General features: G+C 47.0%; 1 protein-coding gene across 1 annotated transcript in view; it reads right to left on the bottom strand.

Annotated features, from left to right (window-relative positions):
• Positions 1 to 24275, bottom strand: part of LOC105733361 (uncharacterized) — a 45012-nt gene that overhangs the window by 13550 nt on the left and 7187 nt on the right. The window contains exon 3 of the mRNA XM_064376706.1: positions 2202 to 2259. Within this exon, the coding sequence (XP_064232776.1) occupies positions 2202 to 2259 (58 nt within the window). The remainder of the gene's footprint in view (positions 1 to 2201; positions 2260 to 24275) is intronic.

Consider the following 24275-nt stretch of genomic DNA (forward strand, 5'->3'; position numbering starts at 1 on the left):
TGACTCTGTGAGCTCCACTCTCCAAGGCAGAGTGTGCCCCAAAATGCAACCACAGGAACCACCATCGTGGCAAGCTTGGAGCGCATGCTCCTTCCCTTGCTAAAACTGAAGTTTCTTCAGAACCCCAACTGCAAAGGAACCAGGGGTTCCACATTCGTCACACACCAGCCTTGGGGCCTAGTATGGGTGTGGCCATTTTCCGGGACACCCCACCAGTCCCCAGGTGTCTTTTTATGTTTTTCACCACTTCTTTTTGTCCTCCACAATTAGAGACCCTCTCATGGCCAGACACTGTGGCTCATGCCTGTAATCCCAACACATTGGGAGGCCAAGGAGCTTGGATCACCTAAGGTCAGGAGTTCAAGACCAGCCTGACCAACATGATGAAACCCCATCTCTACTGAAAATACAAAAATTAGCCAGGTGTGGTGGTACATGCCTGTAATCCCAGCTACTTGGGAGGCTGAGGCAGGAGAATCACTTGAACCTGCGAGGTGGAGGTTTTGATGAGCCAAGATTGTGCCATTGCACTCCAGCCTGGGCAGTAGGGTGAGGCTCTGTCTTAAAAAAAAAAAAAAAAAGAGACCCTCTCATTTATACGATGGCAATGTAGAGTGACTTGTAAACCCATTGTTCCCAAGCAGCAAGGCAAGGAAGTGGAGAGGGAGGGGTGAAAATGGACCATGAACACCTGAGTCCTGGCCCTAGCCCTGAGTGACCCAGATCACCTCCTCTCTCCTCTCTGGGGTCTCCGGTTTCACACCTGTGAGTGTGAGGAGACTCTGTGGGGACACTGTGCCATAATGTATGTGTGTGCCTAGCCCAGTGCCTGGCACACAGAGGGACCTCAACAGTGTTTGTGGCTCACTTTGTACCTCTCAGGGCTGTTTGGGGATTAAGTGAGAAAAAATATGCAGAGCACCTGGCTCCAAGCCTGGCACATGGTGAGCACTTGCTGACTTCCATTTTGTGCCCCTCCTGTGCATGCATGTGTCATGGGCTGAATCACATCACATCCCTCCCTGAATTCATACACTGATGTCCTAACCCTCAGGTACCTCAGAATGTGGCTATATTTGGAGACGTGATCTTTAAAGAGCTCATTAAGTTTGAGTGAGTTGTTGGGGAACCCTAACCCAATCTGATGGGTGGTGTCCTCATAAGAAGAGGAGATTAGGACACAGAGAAGCACAGAGTGAATGCCATGTGAACACAGAGACAGAGGTGGCCACCTACAAGCCACAGACAGAGGCCTTGGAGGAAGCCATCCCAGGCCACACCTTAATTTGGGAATTCTTGCCTCTAGAATTGCAAGAAAATCAATTTCTGTTGTTTAAGCCATCCAACTTGGAATACCTGTCATGGCAGCTGGAGCAAATGTGGACACCCTGCGCTTCTCCAGCTCTGTGCCTTTATCCACAAGGCAAGGCTGTCCTGCCCAGTCCTATGGCCCAAGGCATGCCCTGGAAGGAGGCTTAATGAGCCTTCATCAGAACTTCTCAGACCTTAATGAGCCTGAGAATCACCCAGGAGCTTGCTAAAATGCAGTTTCTGGTTCAGCAGGTCTGGGTGGGGCCTGAGAGTCTGCATTTCTAATGCACTACAAGGGAATGCCAGGGCTGCTGGTCCACGGCCCACACCTTGAGTAACATGGTGTCAGATGGGGGGTAAAGCCAATGGGTTAAGTGAAGATGGGAAGTCCAGTGCCCCCTGAGTCCTGAGTGATCACAGCTCTAGCTCCTTCCACCCCTCAGAGAACAGAGCTGGAGGAGGAGAAAAGAGGTGGCACCATGGGGTAGCTTTGGGTGACCTTCCCAGGGGAAATAACCACTTGTGAACCCAAAGAAGCTCCCCTGGAGGACCACGTGTTTCTGCTGCCAGCAGCAAGTCACCTCCAAGCTCCTCTGGTCCTTTGGTCCATCACTTTCTTGACACAGATGGGGAGACTGAGACCAAGACTGGCTACATAACTTTTGGAGGTTATGCAAAATGAACACTGGAGGCACCTGCTTCAAAAACCATGAAGAATTTCAAGATGGTAAGAGTAGAGCGTTACATCAAGCATGGGGTCCATCTTGGCACGGGGCCTTGTGCATGGATGGCACACCAATGCCAGCCTAAGGCAGAGATGGCTCCCCAGCAAGCCTAACCTCAGGCCTCCTGAGTCCCGTCACTCCTCTTTCTATCAGTGCACTCCTCACCCTTGCCCCCCGAGCTTGCCTGCCTCCAGGGATCTAGCTGAAGCCAGGCAGGGAGGCGCTGGGGAGAGGAGGGAGTCCAGGGCTTCGCAGGCTCCTTCCACCCCAAGCCAAAGAGGCCTGACCTCCTGGCTGCCTTCCCAGACCCACAGATTCCTCTGGCTCTGTGGGCCCAGTTTATCTAAGTAGTTCTGTGCCACTCCCAGCTGATGGTGCAGGGGTGGGAGATGGCACCAAGAAGAAGGAAGGGGCCCCAGAGATAAGATCTGCTGACCTCATGATGTCACAACCCCCTTGCCCAGGCCACTGGCAACTGATGACAGTTGCTTTTGCTGTTTGGCATGCATCTTCTCTTTCCTGCTTCATTGAGCCACCTCTCTCCATGCCAGGTTCAGATACTGCTATCTCCACCCCTGCTCCAAAGGTGGGCATGGAACTCAGGTCCCTCTAGTGTCCCTCACCACAGTGGTACATCCAGAGATGGGCCCTTGATCCAAGAGAGTCTAGCAAAACTCAATCCCTGAACTTTCACTGAAAATATTGAGATTGCTAGCTATAAGAATGATGGAAGCCTGGAGCTTCCTGGAGTCCCTTCATGGAGTAGGGAAGGCTTGCCTTAGAATGAAGCCAGCAGAAGGAAGCAGAGAGAAAAAGAAAAAAAGCTCCAGGATATTGTTGGAATCCTGGATCCAGCTGTACCTGAAGTCCTTGACTTCTTAGTTCTGTGTGCCAATAAATTCCATTTTTTCTTAATCTAGTTTGAGTTAAGTTTTTACCAGTAACCATCAAAAGAATGCAGCTTGAAATGTGTGCTCAGAGGTATCCAAGCTTGTCCATTCACACTTGTAATCCATAAGGACCACGGATTCCCTAGATCTGGGAAACCGCACAACACAGTGGGAGTGGTGAACGCTGGAAGAGTTGAGATCATGAGTCAGTGATGGGCATCCTGGCCTCCCTTCAAAGAGCACTCCCAGGTCTAGAAAGCCTTTTGCATAATCCATCTCTTTTCCTTTGATCCATACAATGGCCCTACAAGGCAGACAGTTTAGGGACTATAACCAATAGGCCAAAAGGGAAACTGAAGCTCAGATAAGGGAAATGACTTGCTCAAAGTCATACTGGTAGTAAGTGGCAGAGTTGGGTGGAATTAACACTCATGAGCACCTGACTCCGTCTAGATAGCTCACCTCTGTGCCACCAGAGCAGCCTGTACCCAGCTCAAGATATGTCTACAGCATAAAGAAAAGTCCTCCACAGAGGTCACTCTGTTTTTGCTTTTTGTCTGTTTGTTCTGTTTTGGTTTGAAACAGAGTCTCATTCTGTCATCCAGGCTGGAGTGCAGTGGTGCGATCTTGGCTCACTGCAGCCTCCACCTCCCAAGTTCAAGTGATTCTCCTGCTTCAGCCTCCCTAGGAGTTGGGATTAAAGGCACCCACCATGACACCTGGCTATTTTTGTCTTTTTAGTAGAGATGGGGTTTCACCATGTTGGCCAGGCTGGTCTTGAACTCTGTGAGCTCAAGTGATCCACCTGCCTTAGCCTCCCAAAATGCTGGGATTACAGGTGTGAGCCACCATGCCCAGGCAGTGTTCAGTCGACTGTGACCTCAAAATATGTTTTGGTGGTTATTTACCCTTTCCCATTCACTACAGCTTCCCTCCAAGCCACAAGGCCTTCCCTCCCGGCAGCAAAAGCAGTCAGAGGACCATGTTCCCTAGTCTAATCTGCTCCTTCCTTCCTTCCTTCATTCAATCATTCACTCAGTCAGCTGGCCAGCAGACACTGGATGATCACCCCTGGGCCAGGCCTTGTGACAAATGCTAGAGTAATGATCAGACACATCACACCCGCCTTCTAGAAGCCCTCCCTCTCTAACCAGATCAAGTGCTATGGTAAAGGTAAGACAAGGAACAGTGCTGAGGAAGGCAAGAATAAACAACTAAGGCAGGTGGTCAGAGAAAGCTACACAGGGTTGATTGCACTGGACATTAGAGGTTGAGGAAGAATGTTCTTGGAAGAAAAGGCAGGAAGATCGTATCTTCCAGTGGAGGTGTGAGACAGCCTCGTCTATTCAGGGACATGCAGGTGAAACAGACATCTTCTTCCAGGCAGTGGCAGGTGGCAGGAGGTGAGACCACAGCCTCAGTCAGGGGCCAGATCAGCGAGGGCCTACCAGTGGAGCCTGGGAGGTGATGGGGCACCGTACCACGGGTCAAGTTCGCTCTAGAAAGGCCACGCTGCTAGGTGGGGAGGAGGAGAGATTGAAGCGGCAAGTTTGAAGAGGAGGCCACTTGATGGTCACTGACCGTGGCTCAGGCAAAAGAGGACACAGGCTCGAACCGAGGCGACAGCAGTGGGGATGGCAGGGAGGAGAATGGCTAAAGGACTGAGAGCTTTCTGGTATTCCTTAAGTGTGGGGCGTGAGTCAGCAGGTGGGTCCCAGGTTTCTGGCTTAACTGGCTGTATCAGTGGTGTAGCCATACAGTGAGTCGGGTGTAGCAGAACACTTTTGGTTGAAAATGTCTGAAAACATAGTCAAACTGACCTTTAACAAAAGAGAAGAGGAGTTCGGCGTTCATGTAACTGAACAGTATGAGGGTCTCACACCAGCAGCATGTCCTCCCCCATCTCCAGCCTCACGTACTTGTGCTGACTCCGTTCTTGACGGCTCTTCCCACATATTTTCAAGATGGCTGCCAGCAATTTCCCGCACTACATCCCTCCACGATTAAATAGAACAAAAACAAACTGGAGCTTGTGTCCAAGCTTCCCGTGAATAGTCTGAGATTTGCTCTGATTGGACCAGCCTCGGTCACATGCTCACATCCAGCCAATCGCTATCTATGGCTGTGCTAATTGACTTCAACCCGATCCGTGAGCTCCACCCCTTAAGCTTTGGTGGAGCCATAGCTGCAAGGACTAAGAGGGGAAGGAATGGACCCCAAAGAAACACTGAGGCTCTTGCTAGGACAAAGGGAAAGAAATAGATGCCAGCCAGATAGACCAGATCTTTTTTTTTTTTTTAGACAGAATCTCACTCTGTCGCCAGGCACCAAGCTGGAGTGCAGTGGCACAATCTCGGCTCACTGCAACATCTGCCTCCCGGGTTCAAGCAATTCTCCTGCCTCAGCCTCCCTAGTAGCTGGGACTACAGACACACACCACCATGCCCAGCTAATTTTTGTATTTTTAGTAGAGACGGGGTTTCACCATGTTGGCCAGGATGGTCTTCATCTCTTGATCTCGTGATCCGCCCGCCTCGGCCTCCCAAAGTGCTGGGATTACAGGCTTGAGCCACCGCGCCCGGTCAGACCAAATCTTTTTAGTCTTGCGGGCAGCACAGGAGAAAGAATAGTAGGTTGGGGGAGGACAAGATGATGAGTCCAGTTTAGAAGGTGTTGTGTTTGCAGGCTGTATGGGGCAAACAGAGGAGATGGTTGGTCATCAGACAATCAGGTAGGGAGAGACCCATGCTAGAGAGGGATCAGGAATTGTAGGTGTTGAGGGAGAAGCTGAAGAAGACAATAATATAATGGTGCAGACTTCGGAAGCCTATTCCGGACTCCCTGCTTCAGGAACTGCAGGTCTGATCTAGTGAAAGTCTCTTGCTTTCTTTGCTGTTTAGGATTAGGCAATGGAACAGCCCCTGTGATCCTGAAGTGAGCAATGCCCCAGCCTCCTTCTTTCAACACCAGCTCTCACTTCTTGTCTTAGAGAACTTTGCACCTTCCTCTCCCTTAGTTAATATCAGGATCTGAATATATTTGATTTGAACCACTCATGCTACAAATGAAAGAGATTGATGCTGGGCCCTAGGACCAGGACATGTGACAGAGCCAGAGTCCTTCAGGGCCGATGGGCATGTGCTGGGACTGACTAACACAGGCTAGCATCTCCCTAGAAGATGGAAGGACGAGCAACTCCAAATGGGGTTGACATTGATGACTCTTCTACCTCATGCCCATCATGTTATGGCACCTCTGACACTACTGGGATAAGTGCCAAAATGAGGGACAGTACTGGGGAGGACACCAAAATGAGGGAAGGTTTGTGAAATGCTGCAATGGGAGAAAGGAACTCAGTGGCCCATGTAAGTCTGGATATGTTTGAGATGTGGCATTGCCTGTCTCTGTGTCTTCACAAGGATAATAAGCATCTCCAGTGTTACTGTAAGCCAGTGTGATCCCTATCTCCATTATTTTTTGCCTGGAGACTCCTGGCCCATGACTATTGTAAAAAGTCCTAGCAAAGTATGCCTACCCAATATCCAATATCCACTTTCCTCTTCTTCCTTAATATCAAAACCTTGCATTTGTTTAGGATGGCAATGTGCCAACTAGAAAAGTCACACTTAACCTCCTTTGCAGCTAAGAGGGAACATGACACATGGCTGGACAGTGAGATTGTGTTAACATGGATTATTCCCCAACAAATATGCATTCTTCTCCTCTCCCACCATGAACACGGTGTAAGTACTTACCCATTGATGTTGGGCTTAGCGACATGACTTCCTTTGGAATGTTAGTGGAAGGAATAAGCAGAAACCTTTTATTTGCTTGTATAGTTTGGTTTTCTTCCTTTCATGATTCACCGTGAGAAGAACCCACCCAGGTAATCACTGCTTGCTCAGATCCCAGCAAGTTCTGGATCCCAGAACTAGTGCCCTCAGAGCCAACCTAGAGGCAAGACCAGCTGATCCAAGTCTGGAGCACTGCTCAGATGAGCCCAGCCTGAATTTGGGAGTGCTTGTTACAGAGCATCACCCTGCAATAACTGACTGATGCAGAGATGTAAATAGACATCACCGGTGGAGCCCCCAGGAAAGCTCTTTAACAGAGGAGAGACTCAGCTGGCAGGTCTTTTGCTCTTTTCCCTTTTCCTCCTTGAATGAAGACAGGCTCAATGGTTGGAGGGATAAGAGGAGGCAGCCATCTTACAACCACAGGTGACAGGAAGATACTAAACAGCTGTGTGGAAAGACAGAAGGAACCTCCATCTCTCAGCACCACAGAAACATCGTATCAGCCTAGAAATGCCTAAATCTGAACTTCCTCTTACCTAAGCAAAATAAAACTTCAATTTGATTCAGTCACTGTTTTTCAGGCCCAGTGGCTCACCCTATAATCCCAGCACTTTGGGAGGCTGAGGCAGGCAGATCACCTTAGGTCAGGAGTTCGAGACCAGCTTGGTCAACATGATGAAACCTCGTCTCTATTAAAACTACAAAAATTAGCTGGGCATGGTGGCAGGTGCCTATAATCCCAGCTATTCAGGAGACTGAGGCATGAGAATCACTTGAACCTGGAAGGCGAAGGTTACAGTGAGCCAAGATCACATCACTACACTCCAGTTGGAGTGACAGAGTGAGACTGTCTCAAAAAAAAAAAAAAATTCCTGATAGACACAGGTCACTGTTGTTATTAAAGCTACACTTGGCCGAGCACAGTGGCTCATGCCTATAATCCCAGCACTTTGGGAGGCTGAGGCTGGTGGATCACCCAAGGTCAGGAGTTCAAGGCCAGCCTGACAAAAATGGTGAAACCCTGTCTCTACTAAAAATACAAAAAAATGTGGTGGCAGGCCCCTGTAATCCCAGCTACTCAGGAGGCTGAGGCAGGAGAATCACTTGAACCTGGGAGTCGGAAGTTGCAGTGAGGCAAGCATTTGCCATTGTACTCCAGTCCGGGCGACAAGAGCTTAACTCCATCTCAAAAAATAATAATAATAAAATGAAGCCACACCCATGTTTGAGATCCCCCAGGAGGAACAAGAAGGGTCACAAGCGGGTCTCATGGAATCCTAGGGAATGTGGCTAAAGAATGCTGGAGAGGAAGACTGCAGAAGTGATTGAGAAGCCAGGAGAGTGGATGGAGAACCCAGATGTGTGGTGGCCACAAGCCACAAGAGGAAAGAATCTCAACAAGAGACAGAGACAGTCCAGACCAAATGCAGCAGTGAGATTCAGGCACATGAGGAAGAAAACTTTTCAAAGGATTTGGCAAACGAGAGGTCCCTGACCTTGGCAGGGAAGGTTCAATTCAGGGCTGGCAACAAAAGCCAAACCACACAGCCCTCTGCAGAATCCCAGCCCTCTGCAGCTCCCTCCATGGGGGATGGATGCTTGAGGAAGGATGATGCAATGGGAGGAAACCACGGCTTGGCCAGCTGCAGCCTTGTCCTCACTGCCCAGACCATGTCTGCTCCTTGCCTCCAAGAGGAAATCTAAACTCGACTTGGCATCCAATCCTCGAAGATGTGGACCTAGCCAGGCTGCGGCCTCCCCTGCCCAGCCTCCCTTCTGCATTTGGCAAGATCCCCACTCCTCCCATTCCTGGCCATGCTATCCACCCTTGGACTGCCCTCCACCCCTGCCCTGACTATCTGGAGCCTACTCAGCCTTCTGAGGTGGCACAAATGTCACCCCCCTCTAATGAAGACAAGGTCACTCCTTTCTCTGGGCTCCTTGCACCCCTCTGTGTGTGCCTTGAATCATATTGGCCGGATTCAAGTGGGGTTTGCTCCCCAGGGTGGGAACAGTGTCTGTGTTTTCTGTTCCCCACAGGGTAGAGCACACCGGTCTGGCACGCATAGGAGCCAGTAGCCTTGGTGGGTGGCCACCGTGTGCCCTGCAGGAGGTTCTCAGGCCAGAGAGACCAAGTGGGCATCTTCAGGGCCACGTCTGTCCCCTTCCACTCCTACAGAGCTGGCTTTCGAGAGCTCAGGAAGGAAGCAGAACAATCGACAGAGATGCGTGAGGGCTTTCTTCTTCCCCTCTCCTCTCTAGAGGCTTCCCAGAGGGCAGCTGCTTCCTTTCTTTCTCATTTTAGAACAAGAAGACATGATTGTGACCAAATTTAGAAAACAACCAAAAATTCAAATACAACCCATATTTTAAAATCCATTTCAACAGCTCCACCTCACTAAAAGGAATGTCGCTTCTGAGCAACATGGGTGAGGCATCGGCAGCAGAAGTAGCAGGAAGGCGGGCTGTGGTGTCACGAGTTTGGGGTCTGAGGGTGGAGGAGGGAAGGGGTCTTCCCACCAAAGACAGGCAAAGCCACTCACCAGCAAATGGGGGGGATGATGAGGCCCTGGGGAGAGCAGAGCCAGGCATGAGAGCAGACAGGCCCACATTCAAGGAAGCATCTTCTTGGCGTCTTGTTTCTGCCAGTAGCTGGAGAGGACGGATCCTTCTGGAAGCCACCTCAGAGACCAACCATGGCGGATGGTCCCTCCTTAGCACAGAGCTACTTTTAGCCCATTGTTCTACTGTGGGGAAGAGAGGAAACCCAGGGAACCAAACAAACAGTGTCCCCCGCCTTCTGTAATAATAGTAATCAGGTATGGGGCGTGTACTGTGTGCCAGGTGCTATAGCTAGGAGGCTTTTACAAAATATTGTTTCCAGGAATTCTACATAAGTCATGTTGCCTCTGAGATTTTTATAAGGGGGAAAAAAGGTCTTTATGAGCCAGAATGAAAGAGATTAATTTGTCAGGAACAAATGTAAAAGCTTGCTTTGCAACCATGGCATTCAAAGGGCAGTTTCGATAAGGCTGTCAGGAATGCTGCTGTGTCCTCTGGCCACCTTAATAGAGGTAAAGAGTCCACAATAAAGGAGGCTCTCATCTCACTGAACTTGGATCCCATCAGCCTAAATGGAACCCATTCTCTTTGAGTCTCAGTTTCTTCTAAAATTTGGAGCTAGAAAATGTTCCTTCATGAAGTTCTTGTGAAGATTAAACAAGGAATGCATGAGAATTAGTTAGCACTGTACCTTACAGGTAGTGCACATTAGTAAATGGTAATAATTAGAAGTGTTATAAACCTTGGCAATTAAATGGAGTTGAGGTTTTCTCCTGGAGATAGGAAGAATCTGGGGATGGATGTTGACTTCATGCATCTGAACTTCTGTTAGGAAAGAGACTAATTCTGCATTTTTCCAAGCAACAGAACTATGCTCACTGGGCAAAAGTTATTATCCAGCTAATTTCAGCCAAATAAAAGAAAGTGTGATTGTAACTGGGGGGACAGGAGCAGGTTGCAGGGGCATCCCAAAAGGCATCCCAAAAGGCTAACTGTTTTCCAATTGGATGTGTTTTTTCCAGGTCCTTGGGCTCTTACTCACCCAAGAATGGGTAGTAGACCCTGGCGGTAGCTATATATTGTTTAAGTAAATATCAGACCCAAAGAGTTTTGCAGAAAAGTGATTTATTAGGCAGAGAGAGAGAGAGAGAGAGAGAGAGAGAGAGAGAGAGAGAGAGCTCCCACACTGTTGTGGGAGGGGATCCTAGAGATAGAGTCTGCACAGGTAAGTCTCAGGGGGACTTTTAATCTGGGAGTTACTCCTGCACCATTCAAGCTCATGTCCCATGAGAGGAGTTCCTTTAAACTTCCGCTGGAGTGATTGATCTTCGACTCTGATGTCGGATTTGCTGTCCAGCCCACGACAGAGCTCCTCCTTCCAGGGCTTTCTGCGGGCTTTTCTGAGCAAAGGAAGCTCGCCTGGGCAGTCTACCTTTCCCATGCTTGAAAGTTAGACAAAGAACTCTAGTCTCCGGGATGGAGACATGAAAGAAGGGAGGTCGGGCATGTCACTGGGAAATTTCTGCCTTTGAAACCACACCCCTTGTGGACTTGGAAAGAGAAGTTAACACAGTCCCTCATGATCACAAAAAAAGGTTGGAAGGACATAATTCCAAATGGTGCCATCTTTGGGTAATGAGAACTTAAGTGGTTTCTTAATATTCTTGTATAGTTTCCAAATTTTTAGTAGTAATCTTATATTTTTAAATAATCTGGGAAAAATAAGATGTTAAAGAAAAAGAAGAATTTCATACACATCAGGAATGCTGTTATAGGAATGGGAGACCAAGCCGGATTCTACAAAATGTGAATCAAGCGTCAGAAATCTGAAATCCATTCCCAACAGAGGCAATGCAGCTGGAGAGGATCCTGCTCCCATCTCTTGGGCCACCCCCACCTGCACCCTCAGAGGACAGACAGCAGACACCTGACAAATGACCAACTACTCCAATGGAAGGTGTCGCCGAGGGCCTTGGAAGCCCGTGAGGTGCGGAAGAAGTTTTTCACCCCAACATTAGGGCAAGGATTCCCTCTGGGCAACACAAAAGGACCTTTTCAGTCCAAGAAAGCTGATTAGATAGATAGATAGATAGATAGAAAGGGGCTTGGCCTCACTCTTCAGAGTATGGCCAATCTCACCAACAGAGTGAGATTGGCTTTTAATTAAGAAAACAGCCTTGCGTTGGTTTCTAGAAGAAAGACTCTTAGAGTGAGAGGCAGGCGCAGGTGATGGGATAGACCTTGGAACCGACAGCAGAAGATGAGAGTTCTGGTCTCAACCTTGGCTACCCTAGCTGTGTGATACTGAATCAGCCCTTTGCTCTCTTAGGCCTCTGGCTTCCCCATCCGTAGTGTCTGGAGGTTGGACAGAATGCGTTCTAAGCTGCTTTCCAGCTCAAAGTCAGCAGCTTGATGCCACAGGCCCTTGCCACACTCTCTCCTGAGACTCTTAAGTCTCCACGGCCCAATCGACCTAAGAAGCCTTTCAGCCTTATTGTTCTATCCCTGCTTTTAATGAAGCCACATCTGGAGTATATCTCTTCTGATCCCTGTTTTGTACAGTTCCTCACAGCTGGGTCCCCATAAATCAATTTGTTCTGCACACAAGTTCCCAGAATTGTCCAAAACCTTAACCAGAAAAGGCAGTTTGATTTCCCTTCAGCTTCTGTTTGCAAAGGTTGTGCACGGAGCCCAGTCCACACCAGGACAAGCTCCCTGAGTCTTCCAGATCCTACTGCCAGCAGGGTTCTGCAGAGTGGCCGAGGTTTGTCCTCCCTTCTCCAGGCACAAAGCATGAACTGGCCTCTGGGCCCCACTCCCATCCCCTATCAGGGAGCTGTACCCTCAACTCCACAGTGAAAAGATTGGGATAAACATCCCTGCAGCTCTTGGATTCAAAGTTTTCCCAGGGAAATGGACTAATAATGAGAGAAGTGTTGAAAAGTTGATATTCCTGCGGACGGAGAGGGAAGGAGGATTGGGAACTTCCAAGGACCTCTTTGTTCTGCCACAGGCAGCTCATAGCACAGAACTCAGGGCTCCGTGAAGAGCAGCAGTTCCCAGATACTCTGCTGGCTGATCTGGACACTTCTGGGATTGAGCAACCCGGAATCTTTGTCTGGTCAGCATCTGCTCTCCCTCAGGAAGTGGTCCCTGAGCTCTGATTCTGGCTGGTGCCCTGGGCTCCCAGCTTGGCCCCCCTCATCTCCTTCAATCCTCACGACCCTTGCAGAGGTGGATACTAGCACTGCCCTTATAATACAGAAGAGGAAATCGTGGCTCAGAGGGAGTAAGTAACTTGCTCAAAGTTGATGTGGCCAAATAGAATTTATACTCAGGTCTTTCCTACTATGAATCCCAGCCTGTTTTCAATCTATCATGCCAAATAAAGGCAAACTGAGGTCCCTAATGGTTTCCCTACTAATGAGAATTTGCACTCAGACTCCATTTGGGGGAATTTTAAAATATAATTTTTGTCAAAGGAATACATGTATTTCGCTTAAGAAGCCTAATCGTTCTCAAGGTCTACCATAAAATCAGCAGTCCCTGGTCCCATCTCTCCCCACCCCCAGATCTGGCTCCCAAGAGAGACCCTATTCATAACTCCTTCAGCTATTTCTTCTTGTGTTTGCCTTCATATTTTTATTTGTCTGTCACCCAGGCTGGAGTGCAGTGGCACAATCTCAGCTCACTGCCACCTCCGCCTCCTGGGTTCAAGCAATTCTCCTGCCTCAGCCTCCCGAGTAGCTGGGATTACAGGCACCTACCACCATGCCTGGCTAATTTTTGTATTTTCAGTAGAGACATGTTGACCAGGCTGGTCTTGAACTACTGATCTCAGGTAATCCACCCGCCTTGGTCTCCCAAAGTGCTGGGATTACAGGTGTGAGCCACCACGCCCGGCCAATTTTTCAATTTTATATTGCACCCTTTTGTTGTTTCTGTCTCTCTCTCTATCTCTCTCTGTCTCTCTCTCTCACACACAGACACACAGACACACAAACACACACACACACACACACACAGCCACTCCCCACCCCACAGCCTGCCAATGTTTTACTACCCTCACAGCATCTGGGGTCAGCCTGAGCTGGCCCGGAACTCTCTGCAAGGATACAGAACAGAGACTTGATTTTTGGTTAAATGCAGCAGACTTCGTGCAAACCTCTGTCTTCACTCACTCCCAGAACCCCAGTGAAAACCACACCCCACAGTGAAGAAACTAGGGCTGCTTAGCCTGGAGCAGAGTAGGTGCAAGGCCATATCTTCTCTCCTTGACTTTCTGAGGGGTGTCCTGGAGCAGAGAGAGCAAACATGCTGGGTGGCCTCAGAGGGATCCCAGAGCAATAAGGGAAGTTGCAGGGAAAGTGATTCTAGCTTCATCAAGAAGCCACCCAAGAACAGACCGGGATGGCTGTTGAGCAAGTGGCAGTGGACAAGTTAAGATCAGCTGGCTGTGCGTCGGGAACATGGAGGAGGGATTTCTGCATTAGGGAGGAGTTGAGCGCATGACTTCGAAAGTCCCTTCAAGGTCTATAACCCGGTAATTTACTTGTTAAAGTAACTGCTGGCAACTAGAATCCAGTGGTGCTTTGCAATCACGCTTGTGTTAATAACTTGAGCCACCCAATAGACACACCCATTCTGGAAATTTCTTTATAGGATGCTGAAATAACTGTCTTAAGATTCTTATGAGCAATCTGTTCCACTGACCCTTACCTTGTAAAAGCAAGTTCAACATGATTCACAGAGGAATCATGACATGGTGATTGGGACAGAACTCTCCACCCTCTGGGTATTAAGCATGCTGAAGATGGATACAGGCTGGATGGAGCAATCGCAGTCCATTTGGCCGCTGCCCGTGGGCCTCTCTGACTGCGCAGCAAGAATGTCAAACAGGGAAACTGGAGAAATACTTCCCACCCCTATCCCGTTTGAAAGAGAAAGAGGGCAGAGTGTGGCATGAGCAAGGGTGGGATTCCACCGGGACGGCTGCATGCGGAGGAGCAGGTCTGGTCCACACACAGCTCTGAACTTGGAGTCCTGTCCCTAGTTCTTCTCCCTGACTTGACACTTTAGAAAGAAATGTGCTTGCCCAGAGATATGAATCAGCTATAAACTCCTGCAGTCTCTAAGCGGGACAGACTCTCATTAACTGTCAGGCTGTAACTGGCAGTGTTATGTAAATGGATTAAGAGTGATCAGGGCATATGAGCTTCGGACTTGGGCAACCCTTTTCCTCCCCTCCCAGAGAGAGGAAGACAGAGCTGTTTGAGCTCTGAAGTAAGACTAAGCGCAAATCCCAGCCCTGCCACTCATTGTCTGTGCAACCTTAGACCAGCTCCTTACCCTCTCTGAGTCTCAGTGGGGTAGTGGGTGGGAGGTGGAATGTTTTAATTTTGAGAATTAAATTAGCTCATGAATATGAAGTGCTTAGAAAAGCACTGAATGCATAGTATTGTTATTATTATCAACAGCTGCAAACAGTAGGTAGCAATCTTCAGCTAACTGACCTCGTTAGAGCAAACAAAATATCTGTAAAAAAAACAAAACCCTTGACAGTTGTGTATAGGTGTGAGAAATTTGGTGTGTAGTGTATTAAACCTCACAAACATTAGGAGACTGTAAGAGGCCAGTATTTCCAACTCCACTTAATAAACATTGTGGCTCTGATACACCAAGCCGTGTGGCAAAGTTTCTAGAACTTTTTGTCAAGATAGGAAATTAATTTGCCTTTAAAATGCAATGTAATATAATAAAGCCAATTTTTGAAAATATAATTTTTAAAAGGAGGGAGAGAGTAGCACTTTAACACTTTAAGAAAAGTGACACACCCAGGCCACATTTAGAAAATTGACTAAATGGAATGATGGGAATTAGTCCCTGACTTGCTGCATGATATCCGGCAAACCCCGTCCCTCCCTGACTTCAGTTCCCCATCAGCTACATCTGGCCCCAGATGATCTCTGGGAGCCTTCCAAGTCTGCCATCCCGGGATCTCTGACTTAAAGGATTTTTAGACCAATAGATTTGGTCTCCAGGAAAGCACTGTCGTGTTTCCTGAGCCAACACCACCATCTAGTGTGTGTGTGCAAGGAAGACACAACCGCCTGGCCAACCAGCCACTTTCTCTCCGTCTCATTCTCACGTTATCTTGCTATTCAAAATATGGCCCACAGACCAGCAGCAATTGCATCACGTAAGAGCTTGGGGGATACGCAGAATCTCAGGCCCTATCCTAGACCTACTGAACCTGAATCTATCTGCTTTTTTTTCTTTCTTTCTTTCTTTTTTTGAGACAGAGTCTTGTCTTCTCCCAGGCTGGAGTGTGATGGTGTGACCTCAGCTCACTGCAACCTCCGCCTCCCAGGTACAAGTGATTCTCCCGCTTCAGCCTCCCGAGTAGCTTGAATTACAGGTGTGTGCCACCACAGCCGGCTAATTTTGTATTTCTAGTAGAGACGGGGTTTCGCCATGTTGGTCAGGCTGGTCTCGAACTCCTGCCTGGATCAAGTGATCCACCCGCCTCGACCTCCCATAGTGCTGGGATTACAAACGTAAGCCACCGTGTCTGGCCTGAATCTGCCTTTTAACAAGATGCCAGGGGATTCCCACCATGCACATGAAGCGCGAAAAGCACTATTTTAATAGGAGGAGAAAAGGAAAGTAGGTTAGCGCAGGAAATTTAAGTTGAACAGATATTCAACCTATAAAGAAATCTAGAAATGGCCCCCGGAAGTAAAACAAATCCTTTCCAACTGACATGTAAGGGGCCTGTCACATGACAAAGATTCCATTTCTTGGGAATTTTTGGAAGTTTTCAAGAGAATCTTCTTGAATGGTAACTAGGTATCTAAGGACAGCAATAGTTGTTCCTGAGCCCAAGTTTCCAATGCACCCACATTGTCTACATTGCTATTAACATAATAATCCCACCTTTGAGTCTCTGTTTCCAGGAATTCAACATGAACTGGGCCATTCTGAACTCCTAGAGGCCACACTCAGGTTGAAGCCACGTGGCCCCGTGACAACATAGCAGCTCACTTCTTCAAAGCCAGCAGCAGATACTCTCAGCAGGTAGCCTCTAGGAGCTGAAGTTCTCAGTCCTACAACCACAGGGAAGGAATTTTGCCAAAAACCAGTGAGCTTGGAAGAAGACAGCTACATAGGTAGAAGAAAGCTACATAGAAAGAAGAAAGCTACATAGCTACCAGGGCTCAGATGAGACAGCAGTCCGAGCTGACATGGTGATTTCAGCCTGCAAGATCCAAAGCTGAGACCCCAGTTGAGTCAAGCAAGCCCTGATTTCTGACCTATGGGAACTGTGAGATAATAAATGGGTATTTTCAGCTACTGCATAGCAACAGAAAAATAACACAGATTTCAGTACCTGGAAGTGAGATGTTGCTGTAACCAATACCTAAAATGTAGGAGGTTGGAGGGATTTTGAGGAATATGATAAAGCCTGCATCTTCTTGTAGAAATGTGGATGTTTGCTTTGGGAGGCCGAGGCAGGAGGATTGATGGAAGCTAGGAGTTCAAGACCAGTCTGGGCAACAAAGCAAGACACCATCTCCACCAAAAAATAATTTTAAAAAAGTAGCTGGGCATGGTGCTGTGTGCCAGTACTCCCACGTACTTGGGAAGCTGAGGCAGGAGGATCACTTGAGCCCAGAAATTTGAGGTTGCAGTGAGTTATAATTGCACCACTGCACTCCAACCTGGGTGACAGACTGATGTTGAGGATGTGGCAATAAGAGGAAGGAAGTGAGGAACATGTCATTGGAAACTGGAGGAAGGGGATCTTTGCCGGATAGTGGCAGAAAGCTTAGCGAAATTGTCTCCTGCAATGCTCAACGTCACTCATCAGCAGGGCAATGTAAATCAAAAACACGATGAGATATCATCTCACCCAAGTTAGAATGGCTACTAGCAAAATGACAAATTAACAAATGCTGGCAAGGGTGCAGAGAAAGAGGAACGCTTGTACACTGTTGGTGGGAATGTAAAGTCGTACAGCCATTATGGAAAACATCATGGAGGTGCCTCCAAAGTCTAAAAATAGAACTACCACATGATCCAGCACAAAAAAAAGTGGGGCTAGCCATGGTGGCTCATGCCTGTAACCTCTGCATTTTGGGAAGCCAAGGCAGGCAGATTAATTGAGGTAAAGAGTTCGAGATCAGCCTGGCCAACATAGTGAAACCCCATCTCTATTAAAAATACAAAAATTAGTCGAGTGTGCTGGCAGGCACCTGTAATCCCAGCTACTTGGTAGGCTGAGGCAGGAGGATCACTTCAACTTGGGAAGTGGAGATTGCAGTGAGCCAAGATCAGGCCACTGCACTCCAGCCTGGGCAACAGGGCAAGACTGTCTAAAAATAAAAACCAGGGGGCACAGTGACTCACGCCTGTAATCCCAGCACTATGGGAGGCCAAGGTGGGTGAATCACCTGAGGTCAGGAGTGTGAGACCAGCCTGACCAACATGGTGAAACCCTGTCTCTACTAAAAATACAAAAATTAAGTGGGCACCTGTAATCTCAGCTACTCAGGAGGCTGAAGCAGGAGAATCTCTTGAACTCAGGAGGCAGAGGTTGCAGTGAGCTGAGATCATTATGCCATTGCACTCCAGCCTGGGTGATGATGGATGAGACTCTGTCTCAAAATTAATTAATTAATTAATTAATTAAAAAGTGGATCTCATGGAGGGAGAGAGTAGAGTAAGGATTACCAGAAGCTGCAAAGAATAGCAGGGAGGGAGAGTGAAGTGAAGTTGGTTAAGGGGTACAAAAATGTAATTACATGCAAGGAATAGTTTCTAGTATTCAGTAGTACAGCAGGGAAATTATACTTAACAGTAATTTATTGTGTATTTAAAAATAGCTAGAAAAGAAGACTTGTGCCGGGTACAATGGCTCACGCCTGTAATCCCAGCACTTTGGAAGGCTGAGGCCAACAGATTATGAGGTCAGGAGGTCAAAACAAGCCTGAGCAATACAGTGAAACCCTGTCTCTACTGAAAATACAAAAATTAGCCAGGCGTGGTGGCAAGCGCTTATAGTCCCAGCTACTCGGGAGGCTGAGGCAGGAGAATTGCTTTGTGGGACGTAGAAGTTTCTCTTCAAAGTTTTCTTTCTTGTTAAAGAATAAATCATAAGCATGCTAATAACTCTTTGTTAAGCCCTATCCTATGTAGCTGTTAGACATGCCATGCTTAGAGGCACATTGTATATTCTACGTCCTTGTACTTTAACCAAAATATCTGTGCTGTACATGCTCACAGGCATGTCCCAGCTTGCAGCCTATGCCCCTTACCTGTTTAGAAAAGTTGTAAGTTGTTAGCCAACTGGGTTTTATTTTAGATTGTGAGTTCTGGCTCCAACCAGCATAGATCAGACACAGCAGTGAGGACAGCCCCAAATGCGTAAGGTATAAATATGTCTGCTTTCCCTTTGTCAAAGGAAAGATGGCTAGCAAGGGTAACCTTCCTGCAGGGCAGGGAGTAAAAAAGTAAAAATTGCTTTGCTGAGAGATCTTTTGTCTCAGTGCTGATTTTTCTTTGCAGCACCAAGCAAAGAACCCAGGAGGTGGAGGTTGTGGTGAGCTGAGATTGTGCCATTGCATTCCAGCCTGGGCAACAGAGAGACTCCAACTCAAAAAGAAAGAAGGAAGGAAGGAAGGAAGGAAGGAAGGAAGGAAAAGAAAGAAAGAGAGAAAGAAAGAAAGAAAAGGAAAGGAAAAGAAACTTTCTGTTCCCAACACAAAGAAAAGATAAATGTTTGAGGTGATGGAGATATGCTAATTACCCTGATTTGAACATTACACATTGTATACAGTTATCAAAATATCACACCTACCCCCCAAATATGTACAACTATTACATAGCAATGAAAATAAACAGGCTGGGTGTGGTGGCTCATGCCTGTAATCCCAGCACTTAGGGAGGCCAAGATGGGTGGATCATGGGGTCAGGAGTTTGAGACCAGCCTGGCCAATATGGTGAAATCCTGTCTCTACTAAAAATACAAAAATTAGCTGGGCATGGTGGCACGTGCCTGTAGTCCCAGCTACTCGGGAGGCTGAAGCAGGAGAACCATTTGAACCCAGGAGGCAGAGGTTTCAGTGAGCCAAGATCACACCACTGCACTCCAGCCTGGGCAACAGAGCGAGACTCTGTCAAAAAAAAAAAGAAATATTTTTTAAAATTTAAAAATTATTTCCTGAAGTTATGTGGAAAGCAGAACTTATAAAAGATGAACCATTTATTTATTTATTATCTGTTTTAAGTACAGTGTGTGGAAGTAAGGGATGAGCCTTGTGCAGCAAAGGAGATTTCCACCCAATGTTGCCAATGCTGCTTCGTTTCTCCTTGATACCAAAATGTGAGAGGAGGGAGGGAGGGGGAGAGAGAGAGATAGAGAGAGAGAAAGAGAGAGAGAAAGAGAGAGAGAGAGAGAGAAAGAGAGAGAGAGAGAAAGAGAGAGAGAGAGAAACCATGGCACAAAAATGAACTAGGACTGAATCGTTTAGAAAAAACTCCACCTCTCCAGGTGGCAAAAGGTGCTAAAAGTCATAATGGCTGTGGAAAATGTGACATAGAGAAGAGGCTGAGTGTGTCGCTGTATGACCTTTGGCTAAAACCTCAGAAAGATCAAAAAGTCGGAGGACTCAGTCCCACAAAGGGTCTATTCAAGAGATTAAGGGTGTGTGCATCTCACAGCTCTTCTCAACTCAATCGGAGACAGCTAGGGAGCTAAACGCTGTTATTCCTCAGCCATCTTAGCAGGAGGCCAACATAGAAAAGGAAGTAACTTGGAAAGATCTTCGGATGTGACTTCTGTCTAGTGGAATGAAAACCACTAAAATCCATGCAAGACCCACAGAGTTCTTGAGAAAATTGTCCAGGCAGAAATGCTGCCAGCTTGGGCTAGAAAAGTCAGGAAGCAGGCTGATAAAACTACTCAGTGGCAAATATGTGCTATCTCTTATAAAAAAGGAGGAATGATGAGAGGGTGGAACCATGCCCAGAGGAAGGAGCTAAGAGCCCCTGAGATTATTCCTAAGTCCTGCAAGCTAATCAAAAAGAGTCAGATATTTGCCTGGCTGGATTTCCGAACTGTGATAGATTCAGTAGACTCATGATGCCTTTTGATTTTGCATTCCCCACTTTTTGAGCCAGTATTTCTACAACTGTAATCCTGTGCCTGCCCTACCACTGTATGTTGATAGTTCTGAGGCAGATAACTCTAGTTTCCCAGGTCCACAGATGGGGAGGAATTGTGCCCTGGAGGCTGTACCTACTGGCTAACACCCAGAAGCCCATCTGTACTTGGACTTGATTTAGATTTTGAACTTTAAGCCAATTATATTTAGATTAAGATGATGACATTTTAGACTTCGAGCTCATGCTGTAATGAGACTCTAGGGAATCTTGGGAGGGTGTAAACGTATGTTGCATGTGGAAGGGATGTCAATTGTTGGGGGCCAGAGGGTGGACTGTGGTGGGCAAGAATTCTAAGAGGATCCCTTGTTGTATATAGCCCACATAATCCCCTCCTCCTTGAGTGTGAACAATATCTGTGAATATGATGGGATAGTACTCCAGTGATGCAATTATGTGGATGTAATTAAGATCCCTAATCAGTTGATTTCTGTGTAAACAGAAGGGAAATTATCCTGAGTGGGCCTAACTTAATCAAGTGAGCCCTTGAAAGAGCAAACTGTCACGTTGTGGAGAGGGCCTTATGGCAGGGAATGGGAAATGGTCTTTTAGAGCTGGGGTCCTCCATCCTATCACCCCAAGGAACTGACTTTTACCAACACCCACTGAGCCTGGAAGAGGACCCTGAGTCCCAGGTAAGATCACAGCCCTAGATGACACCTTCACTGCAGCCTAGTGAGACTCTAAGCAGAGAATCCAGCTAAGCCATGGCCAGACCTTGGACCTGCAGACACTATGAGATAATATACTTGTTTTAATCTGCAAAATTACAAAGGCTTCAAATTGGCCATCACAAATATATTCAAAGAATTAAAGAAAACTATATTCAAAGAATGAAAGGAAAATGTACTAACAATGAGTCAATATATAGGGAACCTCAACAGAGAAACAAACACTATAATAAAGAACTAAGTGGATATTGCATTGAAAACTATAATAACTGAAATGAAAAGGTGATGAGATAGGCTCCGCAGCAGGTTTGAGATGGCAGAAGAGATGAGTGAACTTAAAGACAGACAAAGACTGGTTGCAGTGGTTCCCACCTGTAATCCCAGCACTTCAGAAGTCAGAGGTGGGAGGATCACTTGAGGCCAGAAGTTCAAGACCAGCCTGGGCAACATAGCAAGACCCTGTCTAAAAAAAATATGAAAAATTAGCTGGGGTTGGTGGTGTGTGTCTGCAGTTTCAGCTCCTTGGGAGGCTGAGGCAGGAGAATTGCTTGAGCCCAGGAGTTCAAGGCTGCAGTGAGCTATGTCTTCACCACTGCACTTTGGGTGACAGAGTAAGACCTTGACTCTAAAAACAAACAAACAAAACCAGCAGAAGTCCAATTTGAGAACAGAGAAAGGAGTAGAAAAAAAAATAAAGAAATAATGGCTAAAACCTTCCCAAATTAAAGAAAAACAAGAAATTACATTCCAAAAAGTTGAACAAACCCCGAGCATGAAAAACACAAGCAGACCACACCTAGACACATCATTACCGAACTGCTGAAATATAAAGACAAAGAGAAAATCTTGAAAGGCAGCAAGAGAAACATGAGTCATCACACAGAGGTAACAGTATCAGCAGACACCTTCCCATTCAAAACAAAGGACACCCTGCAGCAGTGCAAATCACACATTCCAGGTTGGAAAAAAAAAAGAATCTGTCAACTGGAGTTCTAGATCCAACTAAACTCTTTCAATAATGGAAGGCAGAATAAAAACATTCCCAGATAAACAAAACCTGAATTTGTTGCAAACTGACCTCTCCTAGATAAACTACTAAAGCTCTTATGCTGAAAGAAAATGGTACCAAATGGTTACTCAGATTCTCAGGAAGTAATGCAGAGCGTGGGAAACGGCACGTATGTCTGTAAATATAACAGACTGTGTGTGTGTGTGTGTGTGCATATATATATATACATACATATATATTATCTTTTACTTTTGAAAGCAGTAATTACGTCCTTCTATTAATGAGTATATAACATATATAGTATATATGCCCCTAATAGCACAGAGGAGGGACTAGGAAGTAGAGCCGCACTGGTGTAAATTTGCCAAATTTTACTGGAATTAACTCCATGCTAAGCTGATGAAAACTGTGATGAGTTCAGGAAGCACATTGGAATCCCTAAGGCAACCGCTAAAAAAGTAACTAAGAAATATAGCTAAGAAATCCACAGAGCACATATTTATCCTCATTATGCAGATAAGAAAATGACTCTGTAGTGAATTCTTATAATTTTATGTTGCCTCAGCATCCGTTTTGAATATAAATTGGACTTTTTCATCCCAGAAGCTGAACTTAGTCACCGTTGAGACACAATTTTCAGTTCTCCACCTCCTCTGAGTTCCTCAGTGTGGTTGGTCCAGATATCTGCTTATACAACTGCCTTCTTGTGACCACCTCCCTAGGGGACAGCTAGATACAACCTACTTGACTTGTCCACCAACCCCCACACCTCATACGAACTGTACAGATATGCTCAGCAACCACCTCTCAGTCACCTGTGACGTCCCAGAACTCCTGCCTGTTTGTTCTAAACCCATCAATTAAAACTCCCCTTAGGAAACCTGCTTTGTTTCTCTCTATCCCAATCAAGGCTTTGGCCCCGGCCAGGCATGGCGGCTCACACCTGTAAGGGAGGCCAAGGCAAGCGAATCACCTGAGGTCAGGAGTTTGAGATCAGTCTGACGAACATGGAGAAACCTTGTCTCTACTAAAAATACAAAATTAGCTGGGTGTGTTGGTGCACGCCTGTAATCCCAGCTACTTGGGAGGTTGAAGCAGGAGAATCGCTTGAACCCGGGAGGCAGAGTTTGCAGTGAGCTGAGATTGTGCCATTGCACTCCAGCCTGGGCAATAAAAAGGCTTTGGCCCAAAGGTCCCTCTCTCTTGCTCCCCACATGCTGGTTGAATGCATATCATGGATGGCTCTCACCCTCCTGTTGGCCCTGTGAGGCCTCTTTTCCTGTCCTCTCGGATGTTAGTAATACACTCTTCTGTTATTTCATGTGGGTTTTGTTTTGTTCTGTTTTTTTTTGTTGTTGTTGTTTGTTTTTTTGAAACAGAGTTTTGCTCCATCACCCAGGCTGGAGTGCAATGATGAGATCTTGGCTCACTACAATCTCCACTTCCCGGGTTCAAGCGATTCTCCTGCCTCAGTCTTCCTAGTAGCTGGGATTACAGGTGACCACCACCACACTCAGCAAATTTTTGTATTTTTAGTAGAGATGGGGTTTACCATGTTGGCCAGGCTGGTCTCGAACTCCTGACCTCAGGTGATCCACCTGCCTCGGCCTCCCAAAGTGCTGGGATTATAGGCGTGAGCCACCACACCTGGCCTTATTTCATGTGTTTTGCTGAGTTGCCTCTTCTGTGTCTCACCCGACCAACACACCCAAATCTACCTTCTTTCCCCATTAGGGCTCTCCTAGAGAGGAGCTGTCTTGGTAGGAATAAACTGGCCACAGGTCAGACAAGAGCCACAAAGGCATCTTCCGGTATAAACAAGTTTTCTGTGAGAGGCACACCCTGTCACGGGTTGGACACCTAGGCTGTCTGCCAGGGTAAAGAAGTGTCCCATGAAAGACACACTATAAACATTCATGACCAAATCCCTGGAGCCCTGGCAGGACAGGGCTAGAGTTTTCACCTGTGCTCCTTGGAGAGACCTCAAGACCAAATTAGAGGAAACTACAAAAGAGTCTTAGAAGGTGAAACGATCCACCACAGCTGGGGCTGGCCCCTGGAGCTCCCAACTCCACACATCAGCCCTA

The sequence above is a fragment of the Aotus nancymaae genome, unplaced genomic scaffold, assembly GCF_030222135.1.
Source record: "Aotus nancymaae isolate 86718 unplaced genomic scaffold, 86718_ANA_hifiasm-v0.15.2.pri h1tg000003l, whole genome shotgun sequence".
Classification (NCBI taxonomy): Eukaryota; Metazoa; Chordata; class Mammalia; order Primates; family Aotidae; genus Aotus; species Aotus nancymaae.